Here is an 18409-nt window from a genome sequence, read left to right on the forward strand (position 1 = left end):
GAATGAGAGGAGATCTAATAGAAACATATAAAATTATGAAAGGGATAGATAAGATAGAGGCAGGAAAGTTGTCTCCACTGATAGCTGAGACTAGAACTAGGGGACATAGCCTCAGGATTCAGGGGAGTAGATTTAGGATGGAGATGAGGAGGAAATACTTTTCCCAGAGAGTGTTGAAACTGTAGAATTCACTGCCCAATGAAGCAGTGGAGGATACCTCAGTAAATGTATAAAAGACAAAGTTGGATATATTTTTTGCATAGTAGAGGAATTAAAGGTTATGGGAAAAAGGCAGATAGGTGGAAATGGGTCCATGGCTAGATCAGCCATGACCTTATTGAATGGCAGAGCAGGCATGACGGGCCAGATGGCCTAGTCTTGCTCCTATTTCATATGTATGTTCTTATGTAAGGAAAATGGGGCTGTGTGAGAGGTTTAAACTGGACCTGGTGCATGGTAGGATGGTTACAGTGACGGAGAAGGCCAAGGTCATGAAGGGACAAACAACAAGAATGAGAATTTTAAATTAGACTAATGTCGAATTAGATGCCAAAGTGATTCAGGGCACACAAAATGTGATACATGAAAGGTGTTAATGTGGGTCATATTTCACAAAATTGAGTCTTGGAAAGGTTATGCTCTGCGATAATAAAATGTTGTGAATATCTAGTATTAAACCCCACTCTCTACTCTTGCCCCCAGCCATATCAAGTAATATCCAAATTTACAAAAGGTTTATTCTTAAAAGGTGTTCTGATTCACCAATATTTTATGGATTGGAAAATGATACATTACCTGGAATTAGCCATTACTTTTTCTAATGAGCAGGTATTTGGTAAGGAGGAAAATTTAGATTATTGAGTGTGTCATCAGATTGTCATCCTTTGGCCTGCAGTGTCTTCCTAAAATCTGCTTGAAGCCTTTACTTTGCACCGTATTTATTAAATAATAGGTAAACACTGAGAGTGCATTTAATCCAAGTTGGCTAATGACAACAAATTGGATCACACAGCAAAATGTGAGGATTGGAGCTGAAAATTAAGAAATAATACTGATGAACAGAATGCACCCACAAAAGGGTTGAAATTGTGAAGCTTATTCCTCCCTGACAGGCTATCAATTTGTTCTTAGGTAATACATATCGTTAAATTGAGCTTCTGTTTACATTGATTCTTTGGCACAAAGGAAGGCCAGTCAGTATAACTGGAGCCTTTTGTGGCTAAGCTTCCTCTTGGCACTGTTCATCTAACCCTACCTGCATTGTTTATCATTCCATTCGTTTTTGGTCTGGTTATCAGCTCACCTTAAGTTCATGTGGACAATTTATTTGAGGTAGCATGTTCTCCTAAATTCTTATCAAGCCTTGGGTAACTGCATCTCCAATGGCATTTTCTCATGACTCTGATACCTCTATTGCAAAACAGTGCACATAATAATGATTAAGTAAGACCAGAAACAATTCAGATACCTTCAGTACTTGCAACCGTTGGAGTAATCGTCATTGTCAAAGGCACCATCAGTATTGCTGTTAATTGAGTCAACACTTTATTCTGTATAGTTGGCAGGGAATAGAATTCATTTGCTCTGAAGACCCAACTTGGATCACTTGCAATCTCTGTCAGTTGTGCTATATCAACATTCTTGTTTCCTACACCAAGGATCTTTACAGCAGCTTGCTTCAAGTCATCTGCTGGTGATTTGATATCATCCATAGACCTTGCACCAGTAAGTAGCAACAATATTTGAGGAACACCTTCTCCTTTTCTACTTCCTGCAGATTTGGTAAAGTGATTTTCAAGGACGTAGTCCAGTGCTGCCCCAGTGTTGACCGTCCTGCCACCTTTCACCTTGAGTCCTTTCAAGTGATTCACAAGATCAGTTTTTGTTGAGTAACTGTTCAGGTAGCATTCTGTTTTTACTCCATCGCTGTACTGTGCTACACCTACTTGCACTCCGTCTCTTCCAATATCCAATTGATCAATTAACCAAGTGATGAATTTACGGATGTAAGTGAATCTAACGTTTCCAGTGTTGGCGGAGCCATCAATAAGGAACACAATATCTCCCCTGTCCACGTCCTGTTGTGCAACTGGAAAATTGAAAGGATTGTAATTCACAAAAGATCATACTGTATGCTGTAGGATGTGAAGCTCAAAAATGGGAACCCTTTACCCAAACTCCCAAAGTTGCTTGCAGCATCAAACTCAGTTAATGGAAGTCAGATTCCACCCTCCTACAAATGGGTCTGGATCACTTAAATAATTGATATTACTTTAATAAGTTAAACTGAGTAAGAAATTATTGTATAAATGGGCATGCATTTGATCATGGATGGGGCCTGACCATGTGTATCCTAAGATCATTTGGGAAATAAGCAGAGAAATTATTGGGGTTTGGCAGAGATTGGTGTATCTTTGTTAGAACAGGTGAGGTACTGGAAGACTGGTGAGTGGCTGGCTTTAGACAAGGTCTCACATACTAGGCTGGTTGGTAAGGTTCAATCACATGGGATTTAGGATGTGCTAGCTAAGTGAATACCAAATTGACTTTCTTACAAGACTTAGATGAAAAGTAGTGCAAAGCTGTTTCTCATATTGGCGCTCAGTGGCTAATGTCTACTGCAATGCCCTCATCAACCATCTTAATCATCTCCTCAAGAAACTCTAAAATTTGTGAGACACTACTTATGAAGACAAACAGAGAAACAGATGGGAAATAGACACTCAAGGCTATGTTTAGGTAGATGGGATTAGTTTGGATTGGCATCATCATCAGCATTGACATCATTGGCTGAAAAACCTGTCTTTGTTGGCCTGTACTGTTCTATGTTCTAAGACATAGGTTTATATGGCATGCTTCTCTTCATCCGTCAGGACACTGAATACAAGAGTTCGAATGTTATGTTACAGCTGTACAAGACGTTGCTGAGACTGCACTTGAAGTATCGTATGCAGTTCTGGTCACCAATTATAGGAACAAACTAATTAAGTTCTAGAGGGTACAGGGGAAAAAATCAAAGCAATGTTGTTAGGGCTTGAAGGCCTAAGTTATAAAGTCAAGCTAGATAAGGTGGATGTCTTTTCTTTTCCAGTACAGAAGTCCAAAAGAAGAAGCAAGGGTTTAAGAATGTGAAGGGAAAAATGTAAAAGGAACCTGAGAGGCAGGTTTTTGACACGGTGGGTATTTGCGCAGGTTGATGAATAGGAAAGGTATAGAAGTCTATGAGCCAAATACAGGCAAATGGGGCTATCTCAGCTCAGTACCTTAGTAGGCATGGACAAGTTGACCCAAGTACCACTTCCATGCAGTGTAACTCTACAAGCCTAAGATTTTAGTTACTAAAATTAAAAGTTGAAAAATTCTATGAATCTGAAAACTGATGTTCCATTCTAACTCTCATGTGCAAGATTCTCTAACAGGAGTGTAGGAAATTATCTCACATATCTACACCAGAATCCTGCTTTTTTTCATGGACAGAAATTTATCTCTTGATTTACTAAAATGATCAAAACTCAGTATTGTAGTTGTGATACTGATAGGGATGTATTAATTCAAAACTTACTTTAGTCTATGGCTCTAGGTCTTGCGCTCACTATAAAAGTAAATCTGTCAAAGATTGTTACCTTCAGTGGGAGGAATTGATTCTTCAATCACAAACACTGCTCCAACTTGAGACAAAAGCTCTTCTTGAACAGATGGCAATTCCTTAAAATCTCGCAGGATCAAAACAGAGTCTGGGTCAGAAGTGATCTGTTGCAGTTCCAATGTGTTTGCACGGTTAGCTCCAATAGCAATGGGTACAATTCCAGCCTGTCTCACTGCCTCCGCTGCCAGCCCGATGTTGTCACTGGACCTCCCAGCAGTGATGAGCACCAGGATTTGTGCAGCTCCGGTGTCTCTTCTGCTGCCCGCAGCCGGGAGGAAGACGTTATTAATGACAAAGTCTAGTGCTGCACCTGTATTGAGGGGTCTTCCTGTTTTCAGTTTTAATTTCCGTATTGCACTCAAAGCTTCTTGATTTGTTGAATGAACATTGAGGGCAAATTCAAGCCTTGGAGTAGAGCTATATTGTACCACAGCAACTTGATCTGTATCAGGTCCAACATCAAGCTCCTGCATTAGTTTCAAAAGGAATTCACGGACTTGTTGAAATGACCTTCCCATTCCACGAGAGCCATCGATTAGGAACACAATATCTCTTTTCTTGGCTGAAGAAATTCAGAATGAAATTAATAGAGTTAAATATAATGTAAATACTTGGATAAAACTGTAAACCAACAAGAATGAAGCTTCCACATTTGCTATAATTTCAATTTTAGTGCCTTTGCAAGTATCCAATGTTCAAAGTTCAACCAGAGGGGAGAGTACTCTGGATTTGATGTACGCTAACGTTAAGGATGCATACAGCTCCTCTCCCCTCCCCCCACTGGGAAGGTCAGATCACAACCTGGTGCATCTAAAACCCTGCTACGTGCCTCTGGTGAAGAGTAAACAGCAACCTCGAGGACAGTGAGGAAATGGTCGGAAGAGGCTTATGAGGCGCTCCAGGGTTGTTTTGAGGTGACAGACTGGCAGGCACTCTGTGAGCCACATGGAGAGGACATTGATGGGCTCACAGTGTGCATCACTGATTACATCAACTTCTGTGTGGACTGCAATGTTCCGACAAGAACTGTCCTTTGTTATTCAAATAACAAGCCGTGGGTGACAAAGGACATTAAGGACATCCTGAATGCTAAAAAGAGGGCGTTTAGAGATGGAAATAGGGAGGAGCTGAGGGCAATACAGAGTAACCTGAAAGCCAGGATCAGGGAGGCTAAAGACAGGTACAGGAGGAAGCTTGAGTGGAAACTCCAGCAGAACAACATGACAGAGGTCTGGAGGGGGATGAGGACCATCATTGCATTCCGGCAAACTAGCAACAGAGGAGCGGAAGGCAGTGGGACAGGGCCAATGAACTTAACCTGTTCTTTAACAGATTTGACAGTGTGGTCCCTGCCCATCCCACACATGAGCCATTTGTTGTCGGCCCCCAACCAACACATATTCCACTCTCTCCTCCTACTCTTCCTCACAGTTCCCCGACCCTGCTCTCATGACTATACCCCTTCCCCACACGAAACCACCACGATAGGCTTCACAGCTCTACAGGTGAGAAGACAGCTGAAACGTCTCAACCCAAGCAAGGCTGCAGGACCGGATGGTGTCAGTACCAGGGTGCTCAAAGCCTGTGCCCCTCAGCTATGTGGAGTACTTCGCCATGTATTCAACCTGAGCCTGAGGCTCGGGAGGGTTCCTGTACTGTGGAAGACGTCCTGCCTCGTCCCTGTGCCGAAGACGCCGCGCCCCAGTGGCCTTAATGACTACAGAAAGGTGGCATTGACCTCCCACATCATGAAGACCCTGGGGAGACTTGTTCTGGAGCTGCTCCGGCCTATGGTCAGACCACACTTAGATCCCCTCCAGTTCACCTACCAGCCCCGACTAGGAGTTGAGGATGCCATCGTCTTCCTGCTGAACCGTGCCTATGCCCACCTGGACAAGCCAGCGAGCACTGTGAGGGTCATATTTTTTGACTTCTCCAGTGCATTCAACACCACCTTCCCTGCTCTGCTGGGGGAGAAGCTGACAGCGATGCAGGTGGATGTTTCCCTGGTATCATGGATTCTCGATTACCTGACTGGCAGACCACAGTACGTGTGCTTGCAACACTGTGTGTCCGACAGAGTGATCAGCAGCACTGGGGCTCCACAGGGGACTGTCTTGTCTCCCTTTCTCTTCACCATTTACACCTCGGACTTCAACTACTGCACAGAGTCTTGTCATCTTCAGAAGTTTTCTGATGACTCTGCCATAGTTGGATGCATCAGCAAGGGATATGAGGCTGAGTACAGGGCTACGGTAGGAAACTTTGTCACATGGTGTGAGAAGAATTATCTGCAGCTTAATGTGAAAAAGACTAAGGAGCTAGTGGTAGACCTGAGGAGAACTAAGGTACCAGTGACCCCTGTTTCCATCCAGGGGGTCAGTGTGGACATGGTGGAGGATTACAAATACCTGGGGATACGAATTGACAATAAACTGGACTGGTCAAAGAACACTGAGGCTGTCTACAAGAAGGGTCGGATCCGTCTCTATTTCCTGAGGAGTCTGAGGTCCTTTAACATCTGCCGGACGATGCTGAGGACGTTCTATGAGTCTGCGGTGGCCAGTGCTATCATGTTTGCTGTTGTGTGCTGGGGCAGCAGGCTGAGGATAGCAGACACCAACAGAATCAACAAACTCATTCGTAAGGCCAGTGATGTTGTGGGGATGGAACTGGACTCTCTGACGGTGGTGTCTGAAAAGAGAATGCTGTCTAAGTTGCATGCCATCTTGGTCAATGTCTCCCATCCACTACATAATGTACTGGTTGGGCACAGGAGTACATTCAGCCAGAGACTCATTCCACCGAGATGCAACACAGAGTGTCACAGGAAGTCATTCCTGCCTGTGGCCATCAAATTTTACAACTCCTCCCTTGTAAGGTCAGACACTCTGAGCCAATAGGCTGGTCCTGGACTTATTTCATAATTTACTGGCATAATTTACATATTACTATTTAACTATTTATGGTTCTATTGCTGTTTATTATTTATGGAGCAACTGTAACGAAAACCAATTTCCCCGGAGATCAATAAAGTATGACTATGACTATAAGTTCTACAGTTTATCAGTGACCAGAAAATGTAAATACTTCAGGAAAAATGCAAAACTGGAAGTCTGGAATATGAAATGAAAACATTGGAAATGCTCATCCATGTGTGCGGTATCCGTGGAGGAGCAGAGGTAGTGTTTTAAGCCAATGACTTAAAACAATAATTCTCCCTTCATTGATAGTCCATTGACAAATGATAGGCTGATATAGTCATGGTCACAGATTCATGACTCTCAGTCAGTGACTTCACAATGAGTCTCACCAGACATAGTGGCACAGGACATGCATGCAATAGGAAGTGGCACTGGTAATGAAGAATAAGCCTTCTAAACCCCAGGAAATCTCACAGAAATGAAGCTTCCTATCACACTCATGTAGAACATCACCTAGGAGATGTGCTGGATGTAGGAAGTACACAGGGTATACTTGCTGTACTCCACATAAGCTATTGCATTGTGCTCTGCATTCACAGTGCTATTGAGCCAAAAGACAACCTTGGTCTCTAAGGCCAACAGTAATCCAGTGTCCTCAATGTCCAGTCATATTGCATCATGGCACATCACACATTCTAAATATAGGAAGCAAAATGTTTTCGATCAAGCTCCTCAATCCAGCATCAATGGATCAGATCACTTTGCTATTCTGCTACATCTGTTGTTGAATGGTGGCAAACAATTAAGATGCTAAAAGGAAGAAAAAATTCCAAGAACATCTCCATCCTCAATACACAGCAAGCAAGTGCAGTAAGTTCCATAGAGAGTGGTGGTGCCTGGAACATACTGCCAGGCTTGTTAGTGGAAATAGACATTATACAATATTATTTAAGAGTCATTTATACATACACATGCATATGGAGGGAATGGAGAGATATGAATCATCTACAGGCAGATGGGATTAATTTCTTTTGGCATCATGGCTAGCACAGACATCATGGGCTGGAGGGCCTGTCCCTGTGCTATACTATTCTATGTTCTATGTAAAAGACCAAGGCTGTAGCATTCGTTGCATATCTCGCCAGGAGTGCCAAGCTGATTATTCAGTTCTGCGAGCCCCACTGAAACTAGTCTTCAGCCAATTTTATTCACTCTCTAAACAAAAAAAACTCAGCAAATATCTGAGAACACTGGACATAAAAATGCTATGAATCGAGAGAGCATTGCAATTGTGAAGCTGAATATTCAGCTTCACATCTTGCTCAGATGTCCAGCGCAGTAACAAATCTGACATCTATGACTAAATATTAAAGTCAACAGGAATCAAAGGAATGACCTCTCCACTAGCTGTGAGTTTTGTCATACTGAATGTAAAGAAACATGTGGAGTAAATGTAATGGATACTGCCCACTCCCTCACAGGAAAGCCCTCCCAGCCATTGAGCACGTTTACAAGGAGTGCTGCCACAAGAAAGCAGCATCCATCAGAAGGACCCCCATCATCCAGGACATGCTCTCTTCTCAATGCTGCCATCAAAAAAGAGGTATAGGAGCCTTAGATCTCACACCACCAGGTTTAGGAACAGTTATTACCCTTTAACCATCAGACTCCTGAACAATGGTGGATAATTTCACTCACCTCAACTCTGAACAGATTCCACAACTTATTGACTCACTTTCAAGGTCTCTACAACACACGTTATTAGTATTATTATTTACTATTTATTTGTAGTTATTACTTTTTTTGTATTTGCAGAGTTTGTCTTCTTTTCCACATTGTCTTTGTGTGTAGTTTTTCATTGATAATATTGCACTTATTTGTTCTACTGTGAATGCCTGCAAGTCAATGAATCTCAGGGTAGTATATGATGACATATATGTACTTTAATAAAAAAAATTACTTTGAACTTTGCACTTTATACAGCCCCAGGACATTAGTACTCAAGTTCCTTTGAGACCTTATCCTGTAATAAACCTGTAACATGTTTCATCAATAAAATAATTTCTAATATATTGTCATATCTAGGGTATTCATTCACAATTAGTTTATTTCACAACTTCACAGCTAATAAAGCAATCTCTGCCCTCAATATTTGGTTAATATTTAAGCTTGAGGTGAAAATTGGTAACTTATATGGTAAAAGATGCGCCAGGCAGTAAGCATCTGCAAAAAAAGGAAGATAACTTTATTTGTTTCATTTTCCACTCTTGTACTTCTGCTGAGAACTCCATGATCAAAATCCTGTTGCTTACTCTTGACCAGAAAGCTAAATGGACTAGGTACACAAACACTGGCGCGCAAAAACAGATCAAAACCCGAGATCAGCATGTCGGTAAGCTTGTCCTGAACACTGAAAGTCTTTTCACAGACAGTGAAGCTCGAGTCAGGATATTAGTCGAGTCTGGGATATTTGACTAGCCCAGGAGAGTGCCTCCTACAACAGTCAGGAAAACTCATTGCTATCTGGCCAAAGCAGCCTGCTTCATTTAGAAAACTATCTATCATCTTTCCACAGTCAGAACTTAATGGCTGCAGTGTGCACCATTTACAAAACCTACAGCAGTTGCCAAGGTTTCAACTTCATCTCGTATGAATGTTACTGCTTGAAAAGACTTTAACAGTTAGAAAGAACAATAAGAAACTGCTTTTTTGAGCAACATTGTTGTCAAGAGAGGATCTGTTATAATATGGGTAATTCTGAGCTTAATATAAAAATTAAATCCATATGTTTGATTTATAATTTTTCACAAAAATGCTATTGAGTCCTTTGGGCACTTAAATTTTACAAAGCTGTTTTTCACAATCATAAATATTATGCTACTTCCACATAGAAGGATACAGTTTAACAAAAATCCCACAATGCATTTAGCCCAGTCCTTACAACCTATGAAAACTAATTTAACAACCTGTTTTTCAGCAGCGTAACTCCTTTGATAATTAAAGAATGACTTCTGTTTGAACAATAGTTCTAACCACACGTAGGTTCAATGAGCAAAAAGATTTTATGTTGGAAATAGTGCTATAAAATACATATATCATTATTGCATTATGAATTTAGACCATGAATTAGTGTTAAATTTAAGGCAGATATGTCTAATTCATGACGGGTTGCATTAACCTATGTGAAAATTGCTCGATCTCTGAAATTCTTTGGCGGGGGTAGGAATGTATCAGAAATCTCTTCTGATGTGTTAAAAGTGTTTAATTTTTGGAAAGGACCTATAAAGTACCTTTAAGAATACAGCCCAGTCCATCATAGGTAAAGACACCCCCCCTTCACTGAGCACATCTACACAGAGCACTGTTGCACCCAGGTCATGCTCTCTTCTTGCTGCTGCCATCAAGAAGAAAGTACAGGAGCCTCAGGACTCCTACCACCAGGTTCAGGAGCAGTTTTATTGCCCCTCAACCATCAGGCTCTTGATTCAAAGGGGGTAACTTCATTCAATTTCACTTGCCCCATCGCTGAAATGTTACCACAACCTATGGTCTCATGTTCAAGGACTCTTCATCTTATGTTTTTGATATTTATTGCTTATTTATTAGATCTTAGATTTACTGAGTGTGCCTACAAGAAAACAAATCTCAGGGTTGTATATATATTGTGACAAATATGCACTTTGATAATAAATTTACTTTGAACTTTGAACATTGGGACATGCTGCAGCACAGATGCACTAAATGCAACTCCTATAAGCTGTATCATATTGAGAGAATATAAACAGGATAATTAGTCAAATACATTCTGTAAATCCCTCATATTACAAGCTGTATTTGATTAGGCAATGAAAAAATTGATAAGAGTGTAATTAATGTTCATAAGTATGCTACCAATTCTCCTAATGGACAGGAAAGGAAATAAATACAATGCTATTACCTTCTGCAGTGATAGGAGGTTCCTCCTCGGGTTTTGTTATTGGTTCTTCAACAATTGTTGATTCTTCAATAATGGTTGGTTCTTCAATAATGGTTGGTTCTTCAATAATGGTTGGTTCTTCAATAATGGTTGGTTCTTCAATAATTGTTCTTTCTTCAGTCAGTGTTGGTTCTTCAATAATTGTTGGTTCTTCAATAATGGTTGGTTCTTCAATAATTGTTCTTTCTTCAGTCAGTGTTGGTTCTTCAATAATTACTGTTGGAACACTTAGTGTTGTCAGTGGCATCATCAGTTGATTCAGGACATCTGGCAAAGAGCTGAATTCATTTACACTGAAGACCAAACTTGGGTCAATTGCCATCTCTTCCAGTTGGGCTGGGTCTGCATTGTTAACACCGATTGCGAAAGTCATGACGGCAGCTCGTTTCAGTGCATCCGCAGCCTCCTCCACATCATCGTTGGACCTTCCACCAGTGATGAGCAGCAAAAACTGGGGAACATTCTCCTTGATTCGACTCCCAGCAGAGCTAAGAAAATAGTATTTAATAGCAAAGTCCAGTGCAGAGCCGGTGTTGGCTGTTGCCCCACCTCTCAGACTGAGGCTTTTGACGTGAGACAGAAGTTCAGTTTTTGATGAGTAAGTGTTAAGGTAGAACTCAGCCTCTGTGTCATCGCTGTACTGTGCCAGACCAACTCGCACTTTGTCATGTCCGACAGCCAGCTGTTGAATTATTCTTATGATAAAATCACGGACATGAGGAAAATTAACATTTCCGATATTGTCTGATCCATCAATAAGGAACACAACATCTCTCTCGCTCATTTCCTTCAGTACAACTGAAAGAGAAATGCACATTGGGTCCTAAAAAAAACTCTAAGATTTAAATACAACATCTTCTAAATTCTGAAACAAATAGAAACAATTCCCAATTATTCTCTGTTTACTTTTTGAATTTCTAGTTGAGACTTACAAGAAGCCCACTCGTATGATCACTTACACCCATCCATATGTTTGCAATTTAACTGTGTGCCTAATATGAGAAACTTTTCTCCAAGTACGCAAGAAGTAACTAACTGAATTTTCTGATCCCAGAACACGGCATCAAGCCAACAATTTATTGCACACCAACTCTGGCACCATTATATATAAAAAAAGACCTGGTTAGAATACTACTATATGGCATTTCCCATGTCACACACTAATTAATCTTGCTTTTCTTTTTTGTTCCACAAAAATGATGAGGTATAGATAGAGTGGACAGCCAGCACCTGCTTATCAGGGCGGAAATGGTTAATATGAGAGGGCATAGTTTTGAGGAAAGTATAGGGAGGATGTCAGAAGTAGTGTTTTTTCACACAGTGGTAGTTTTTTTTTACAGTGGTGGGTGTGTGGCACAGGCTTCCAGGGGTATGTGGTAGAGCAGATACATTAGGGACATATAAACGACCGTTAGATAGCCACATGGATGAAAGAGAAACAGAGGGTTATGTGGGAGGGAAAAGTTTGATTGATCTGGAAATATGTTAAAATATTAACATGTTGTAGGCTGAAGGCTATATTCCATGCTCGATGTAAAAATGGGAACTTGCAGGAAAGGTGATAGTAGTGTAAATTGAAACTAGGTCTAACCCAGTGATGAAACAGGAATGGAGTCAAATATGCTAAGTTCTACAGTCCATTTCTACCCCTAAACTGCAGTATCAATGATTTAATGCATTCCTTAATATTAGCATCAGCACAGTAGTAACGGTGTTCCAAGTCAGAAGTAGCACTAGGAGTTGTTGCAATTGCTTTGCATTCTAACATGCTGACATCTCTAGCAATGGCGTGAAGAAATTACTTTAAACTGGAAGTGAGCAATCTATGTTTGATACTTTCCCACCTCCAATGTACATAACTTTCCTTTCTTTCATGTGCTCGAACACAAATTTGAATAAATCAAATTAATTACACTGCGTCAAAAACAATTACCTTCTTGGGTAGGAAGAGTTGGTTCCTCAGTCACAAGCACTGGTTGAACTTTAGACAGCAGCTGTTGAGAGATAATTGACATTTGTTCGAAGTTTGCCAGGTTGAAAGCAGAATCTGGGTCAGAAGTGATCTGCTGCAGTTCAGATGTGTCTGCATTCTTGGCTCCGATAGCAATGAGCACAATGCCAGCCTGTCTCATTGCCTCTGATGCCGGCCCAACGTCATCAGTGGATCTCCCAGCAGTGATGAGCACCAGAAATTGTGCAGCTCCAGCATCTCTTCTGCTGCCCGCAGCCGGGCTGAAGACGTTCCTTGTGACAAAGTCCAGTGCTGCACCCGTGTTGAGGGGTTTTCCCTTTTTAAATCGCAGTCTTTTTATTGCATTCAAAAGCTCATCTTTTGTTGAATGATCGTTGAGGGCAAATTCAAGTTTTGGGTTCGAACTGTATTGAACAACAGCAACTTGATCCGTGTCAGGTCCAACGTCAAGCTCTTGAGTGATCTTCATCAGGAATTCACGGACTTGAGGAAATGATTTCCCCATTCCGGGGGTGCCATCAACAAGGAATACAATATCCCTCATGTAGGAATTTCTTTCCTTCTCAAGCACTAAGCATAAACATAAACACGTTAAGACTAAATGTTGACTGCAGTATGCAGTTCTGGTTACCAGATTACAGAAAAAGATGTGTTTGCAGTGGAAGTTATACAAGCATTTTGCCAGAACTGAAATATTTTAGTTAAGTAGTTCACACTAGAGCCATTTTCTTTGGAACAGAGTAAATGAGACAAGATTTTATTAAAGTATGTAATTTACGAGGGACCTAGATGGAATAATAAAAGACTTTTAATTTTCTTGCCAGAGGGAACTATGGATCATAAGTAATTAGTAAAAGTATTAGAGGGTAGAAAATGTAAAATTTTTTGGTCTGAGGACCATGTTTCTTGTCCTGACATTGAAGCTCACTACAAGGCACACTACTCAAATATATTTATCCTTATGCTCATTGACATTGACAGCGAAAAGCTATAAAACATAGGGGGAGGTCCTTGAGTTAACAGCATTGGAATAGAGTCCAGGTTGACAGAAGGGATGTAGGGAGAAGAAAGACAATGATCCTGACTAAGGGAAGAAATCGTAAACATGGATTATACATGTTGTATAGTACCTTAACAGTCAATAGACTATTTGATAAATCTAAAAATGTTTATAAATTATTACAAACGTTACCTCAGTCACTGCACTGTACTGTAAACACATCAAACTACTTTTTATAATGCTGCTTACAATGTAAATCTACATTAGTAGTTATGTATATACAGTATGCACATTTTATTCCATAACTGTACTTGTTAATTTATTTTTATATGCTTCTTGATTCTGCATAATTCATGAATGCCGGTGGTTTTGTTGCATGTAGCACTAAAGCACCACAGCAATTTTGTAACACATGATCCTTGATACTTGATCCTAGCAATTACCATTAATAACTAAAAGAAGCAGAGAACATAATTTGGTTACCTTCTGTGATAGTGAGAGGTTCCTCCTCAGGTTTTGCTGTTGGTTCTTCAATAATTACTGTTGGGACACTTAACGTTGTCAGTGGCATCATCAGTTGATTCAGGACATCTGGCAAAGAGCGGAAGTCATTTACATTAAAGACCAAACTTGGGTCAATTGCCATCTCTTCCAGTTGGGCTGGGTCTGCATTGTTAACACCGATCGCGAAAGTCATGACGGCAGCTCGTTTCAGTGCATCCGCAGCCACCTCCACATTATCATTGGACCTTCCACCAGTGATGAGCAGCAAAAACTGGGGAACATTCTCCTTGATTCGACTCCCGGCAGAACTAGTAAAATAGTTTTTAAAGGCAAATTCAAGCGCAGACCCAGTTTTGGCTATTTTCCCACCTCTCAGCCTGAGGCTTTTGACATGAGACAGAAGTTCAGCTTTTGATGAGTAAGTGTTCAGGTAGAACTCAGCATCTGTGTCATCACTGTACTGTGCCAGACCCACTCGCACTTTGTCATGTTCGACAACCAGTTGCTGAATTATTCTTATGATAAAATCACGGACATTAGGTAAATTAACGTCACCAACATTGTCTGATCCATCGATTAGGAACACAACGTCTCTCTCACTCATTTCCTTTGGCACAACTGGAAAAATGAAATGAACATTAATAGGTACAAAACTCCAGAAATTAAATCATCTCTGTTTACTCTGCAGATTGTAGAATAATTTTTCATTTTATACCAAATGGAGACTAGCGTTGACAATTTGCCATATGGCTTCTCAGAGGCATCCTTCTCTGAATCAAGACCATTATTGTTAAAGACAAAGTAACTCAAGTTTAGACAAATCTAAAAGCAACTGCCTAGCAATACAGCCATCGGTTTTTGTAAATGTGCTGAATTGGACCTGCACATAGCGGTAATATCAAACCCAACAGAAAATGACAAAATTGAGATATCTTTCCTTTAAGCAATCATTATAATTGTTTTCACTCCTTTGAACATTTTGAACCAGGCCTGTGCACTTCACAGATGGCAACCTCTTTCTAGCCAGGCATGAATTGTGAACTAGCCTCGAGGAAAGAACTCACACAATAAGAGCCCAAGGCTGTAACCAAGATGAAGGAGAATTGGAAGGGGCCAGGAAGGGTTCACATCATGGGAGGAGGTGTAAATGCAGAAATGCAGAGAACTGTGGAGTATGGAACCGGCCACAGATTTGTTTCACATGACCAGAACGAACCTCACCCCCAACCCACACCCTACCCACCCCACCCCCATGCTCAGCAGTAACTTGGGCTCACAGATCCCAGGACCAGTTCACGCACTCCTCAAGCTCCACAGCAAAATGCTGGAACTGACTTTTTAGAATAATAATTACAAGGAATCGATGGATTCCAGCTGAAATAAACCCCTTCTTGGGGATGTCACAGTAAATTGTGTATGGTTTTCTTGCGATGCAATTTTCAGTTTGTTTTGAGTTACTTACAAAGGTTGTAGATCGTGAATTTTTGATCGAATTTCTGTGGTTAAGAAATTACAGCAAGCCACACATATTGTTGATATATTGCCTGCACAAAACACAATACTAAAAAAATATGAAAGACACTTGCAGGAGCAAGACTGATTTTTCAGTGAGTGGGGCTTCTACAGTAAGGAGCATAAACACCTCAAAGTAAGCGGCAGTGTTCCTATGGACATGATGTGTGCAGAAAACAAGTACAAATCAATCAATTTTCTAGAAGATCATGACAAAAGGAAACTTAAATTCAGTGGGGGTCTAAAGTATACAGTACTCAGAAGGAAGTGTTTAGATCCACAGCATTAAAATTTAAAAGAAAACTTAAAGCTGAAGATGCATGATGTTCATAAAAGGGAACAACTTACTCAAATTGATGATGTTACAAAAACACTGAGCTTTGTGCTCATATCCAATTGCAACAGTTTTATACCATGAAAACAATTTTCACAGTTTTCACAAATTATGGAAATATGCTACAGTATAAATTAAAAGCAAAGATGTTGGAATAATAAAAAATGCATTTTGCATGTTATTTCCTTTCATTGCTGAAATCAAGAAACATTTCATTTCTCATGATGGATTTAGAAATTATTCAATTTAATCAAATTTTCATTCTATGTTATCCTATGTAATTTTATCAAAGTTTTATACCTTCACTGACAATTATTATTGGCTCCTCGATCTCAAGCACTGGTTGAGCTTTAGACAGCAGCTGTTGCTGAATAGTTGACAATTCCTGGAAGGTGTTTAGTTTGAACACAGAATCTGGGTCAGAAGTGATCTGTCGCAACTCCGATATTACAGCATTCTTGGCTCCAATAACAATTGGCACAATACCAGCTTGTCTCACTGCCTCTGCTGCCGGCCCAACATTACTCCTGAATCTCCCAGCAGTGATGAGCACCAGGATTTGTGCAGCTCCGGTATCTCTTCTGCTGCCTGCCTCTGGATTGAAGACATTCCTCATGACAAAGTCCAGTGCTGCACCTGTGTTGAGGGGTCTTCCCATTTTTGGTATCACCTTTCTTATTGCATTTGAAACTTCATCTCTAGTTGAAAAAGAATTGAGATAAAATTCCGCCCTTGCAACAGAACCATACTGTACCAAAGCCAGGTGATCTTCGTTTGGTCCAATATTAAGCTCTGGGATTATCTTCAGAAGAAATTCACGGACTTGAGAGAAAGATCTTCCCATAAAAGGAGTACCATCAATTAGGAAAACAATATCTCTCTTCATGGCTGTGAACACAGATGCATAGATATATAAGGTTAAAGAATTTTACATAACAGCGTTAAGTTTGCTAAAACATACCTAGCATTTTCACTGAATTTGATGCTCTATTCCACATACCTCCTAACACTATATTAAAATACAATCTTTTCTGCAATCTGTCAGATATTATGCTGAGGAATTTACAGATGATATGTCATTATTAGAGGTGAGTTTTCAACCTTACTTTCACAGAGGATCGAACTAACCAAAAGGCATGGTTTTATCTTACTTTCCTTATCTGTAACTAATAGCAATGTATAACAAAGAATGAAAGATTGACATTTACCTAGAACCATTTACAACCCTTTTCAGTACACACCATAGCTTTTTAGAACAAGTCACAAGTTTTCAAAGTGAAGCCAGGATTATATTTTAGGAAATAAGGCAGATAATTTGCACATAATAAACTTCTGCAGATAATTATCTAGTAATATATTGAAAATCTGTCTTAGAAATGTTGAATGAGGGCAACTATTGAGCAAGTCATCAGATTTAAATATGGCACTTTTCTTTGGAGTCATTAATATCTTATCAGAAGGTCAAAATCTTCAATGATCTCTAAAGAGGCTTGACAAAGTAGATAGGCTTCTCACAAACAAGAAGACTTCCCTACAAAACAAGAGGGTGGTCATTTAATAATCTGGACAGAAAAATTTCTTCTCTTCAGAGGTAGTGACTCTGGAATTCTCTGCTCTTGTGTGTGGTGGAGGCCTAATCATCAGGCATATTTCAGCTGGAGGTAGATAAGTATTTGAAAGATCAAGGAGTTGGGTATTATGGGAAACTGATACAGAAGAGGAGCTTAGGCCAGCATAGATCAGCCATGAACATATTGAAAAGCAAGGTAGACTTGAGCTCCTATTTTCTGTCATTCTTGTGTTTCTTGTGACCTTGTTTTCACAGATTTTCAAACATTCACTGAAGCTTCAACCAAGATTTCTGTCTTCCAATCAGTGCAGTGGGACTTGGACTCACAGCTTCCAAACTCTGAGGCCAACTGAGCCACCATTGATTTTGCCAGTTGGCTCTCTGGAAATATTTCCTTTACATCTATTTTCTAATGAAATTCTGTGAGGCAAACTCTTTTATCTGCAACTTAGATTAATTCTCCAAATTGTTGTTTAGTGGCATTCCAATTGCCAAGACTCCATATGAACATCCTGAACCAGCCACAGGAACACTATGACTATAAGAGCAGGCCAGAGGCTGATAATCCAAAAGCGAGAGACTCACCTGTTCGTACTCCTAAGTCTTTATACCAGTGACAAAACACAAGTCAGGGCCTCAAAAGGATACTTTTTATTTTCCTTGATGAGATCAGTTCAACCTACTCACAATAAAATCAATATCATGTATGCATTAATACTCCATGCATTGCACTACACATTAATTCCCTTCATCACCCTCCATTGTGCCTGCAGTGTGTACTATCTGTAAAATGTATTGCAATTACTTCCCTGATACTATTGACAGCACTTCCCAACTTATCAGCTCCTACAACCAAGAATGACAAAGGCTTCAGGCTGATCGGAACATCACCATCTCTGGATTCTCATCCACGTCACCCACCACCCTGGCTGGCAAAAATATCCCTATTCCTTCATCATACGAATAGCAGA

The 18409-nt window shown here is 40.3% G+C and overlaps 1 protein-coding gene across 1 annotated transcript in view; it reads right to left on the reverse strand.

The window, feature by feature from the left end:
• The window catches only part of LOC134348766 (collagen alpha-3(VI) chain-like), a 118699-nt gene that overhangs the window by 86116 nt on the left and 14174 nt on the right, over positions 1–18409 (reverse strand). The window contains exons 3-8 of the mRNA XM_063052569.1: positions 16169–16756; positions 14002–14640; positions 12480–13088; positions 10508–11344; positions 3624–4208; positions 1469–2089 (exon numbers count right to left, since the gene is read on the reverse strand). Of these exons, the coding sequence (XP_062908639.1) occupies positions 1469–2089; positions 3624–4208; positions 10508–11344; positions 12480–13088; positions 14002–14640; positions 16169–16756 (3879 nt within the window). The remainder of the gene's footprint in view (positions 1–1468; positions 2090–3623; positions 4209–10507; positions 11345–12479; positions 13089–14001; positions 14641–16168; positions 16757–18409) is intronic.

The sequence above is a fragment of the Mobula hypostoma genome, chromosome 6, assembly GCF_963921235.1.
Source record: "Mobula hypostoma chromosome 6, sMobHyp1.1, whole genome shotgun sequence".
NCBI classification, from domain to species: domain Eukaryota; kingdom Metazoa; phylum Chordata; class Chondrichthyes; order Myliobatiformes; family Myliobatidae; genus Mobula; species Mobula hypostoma.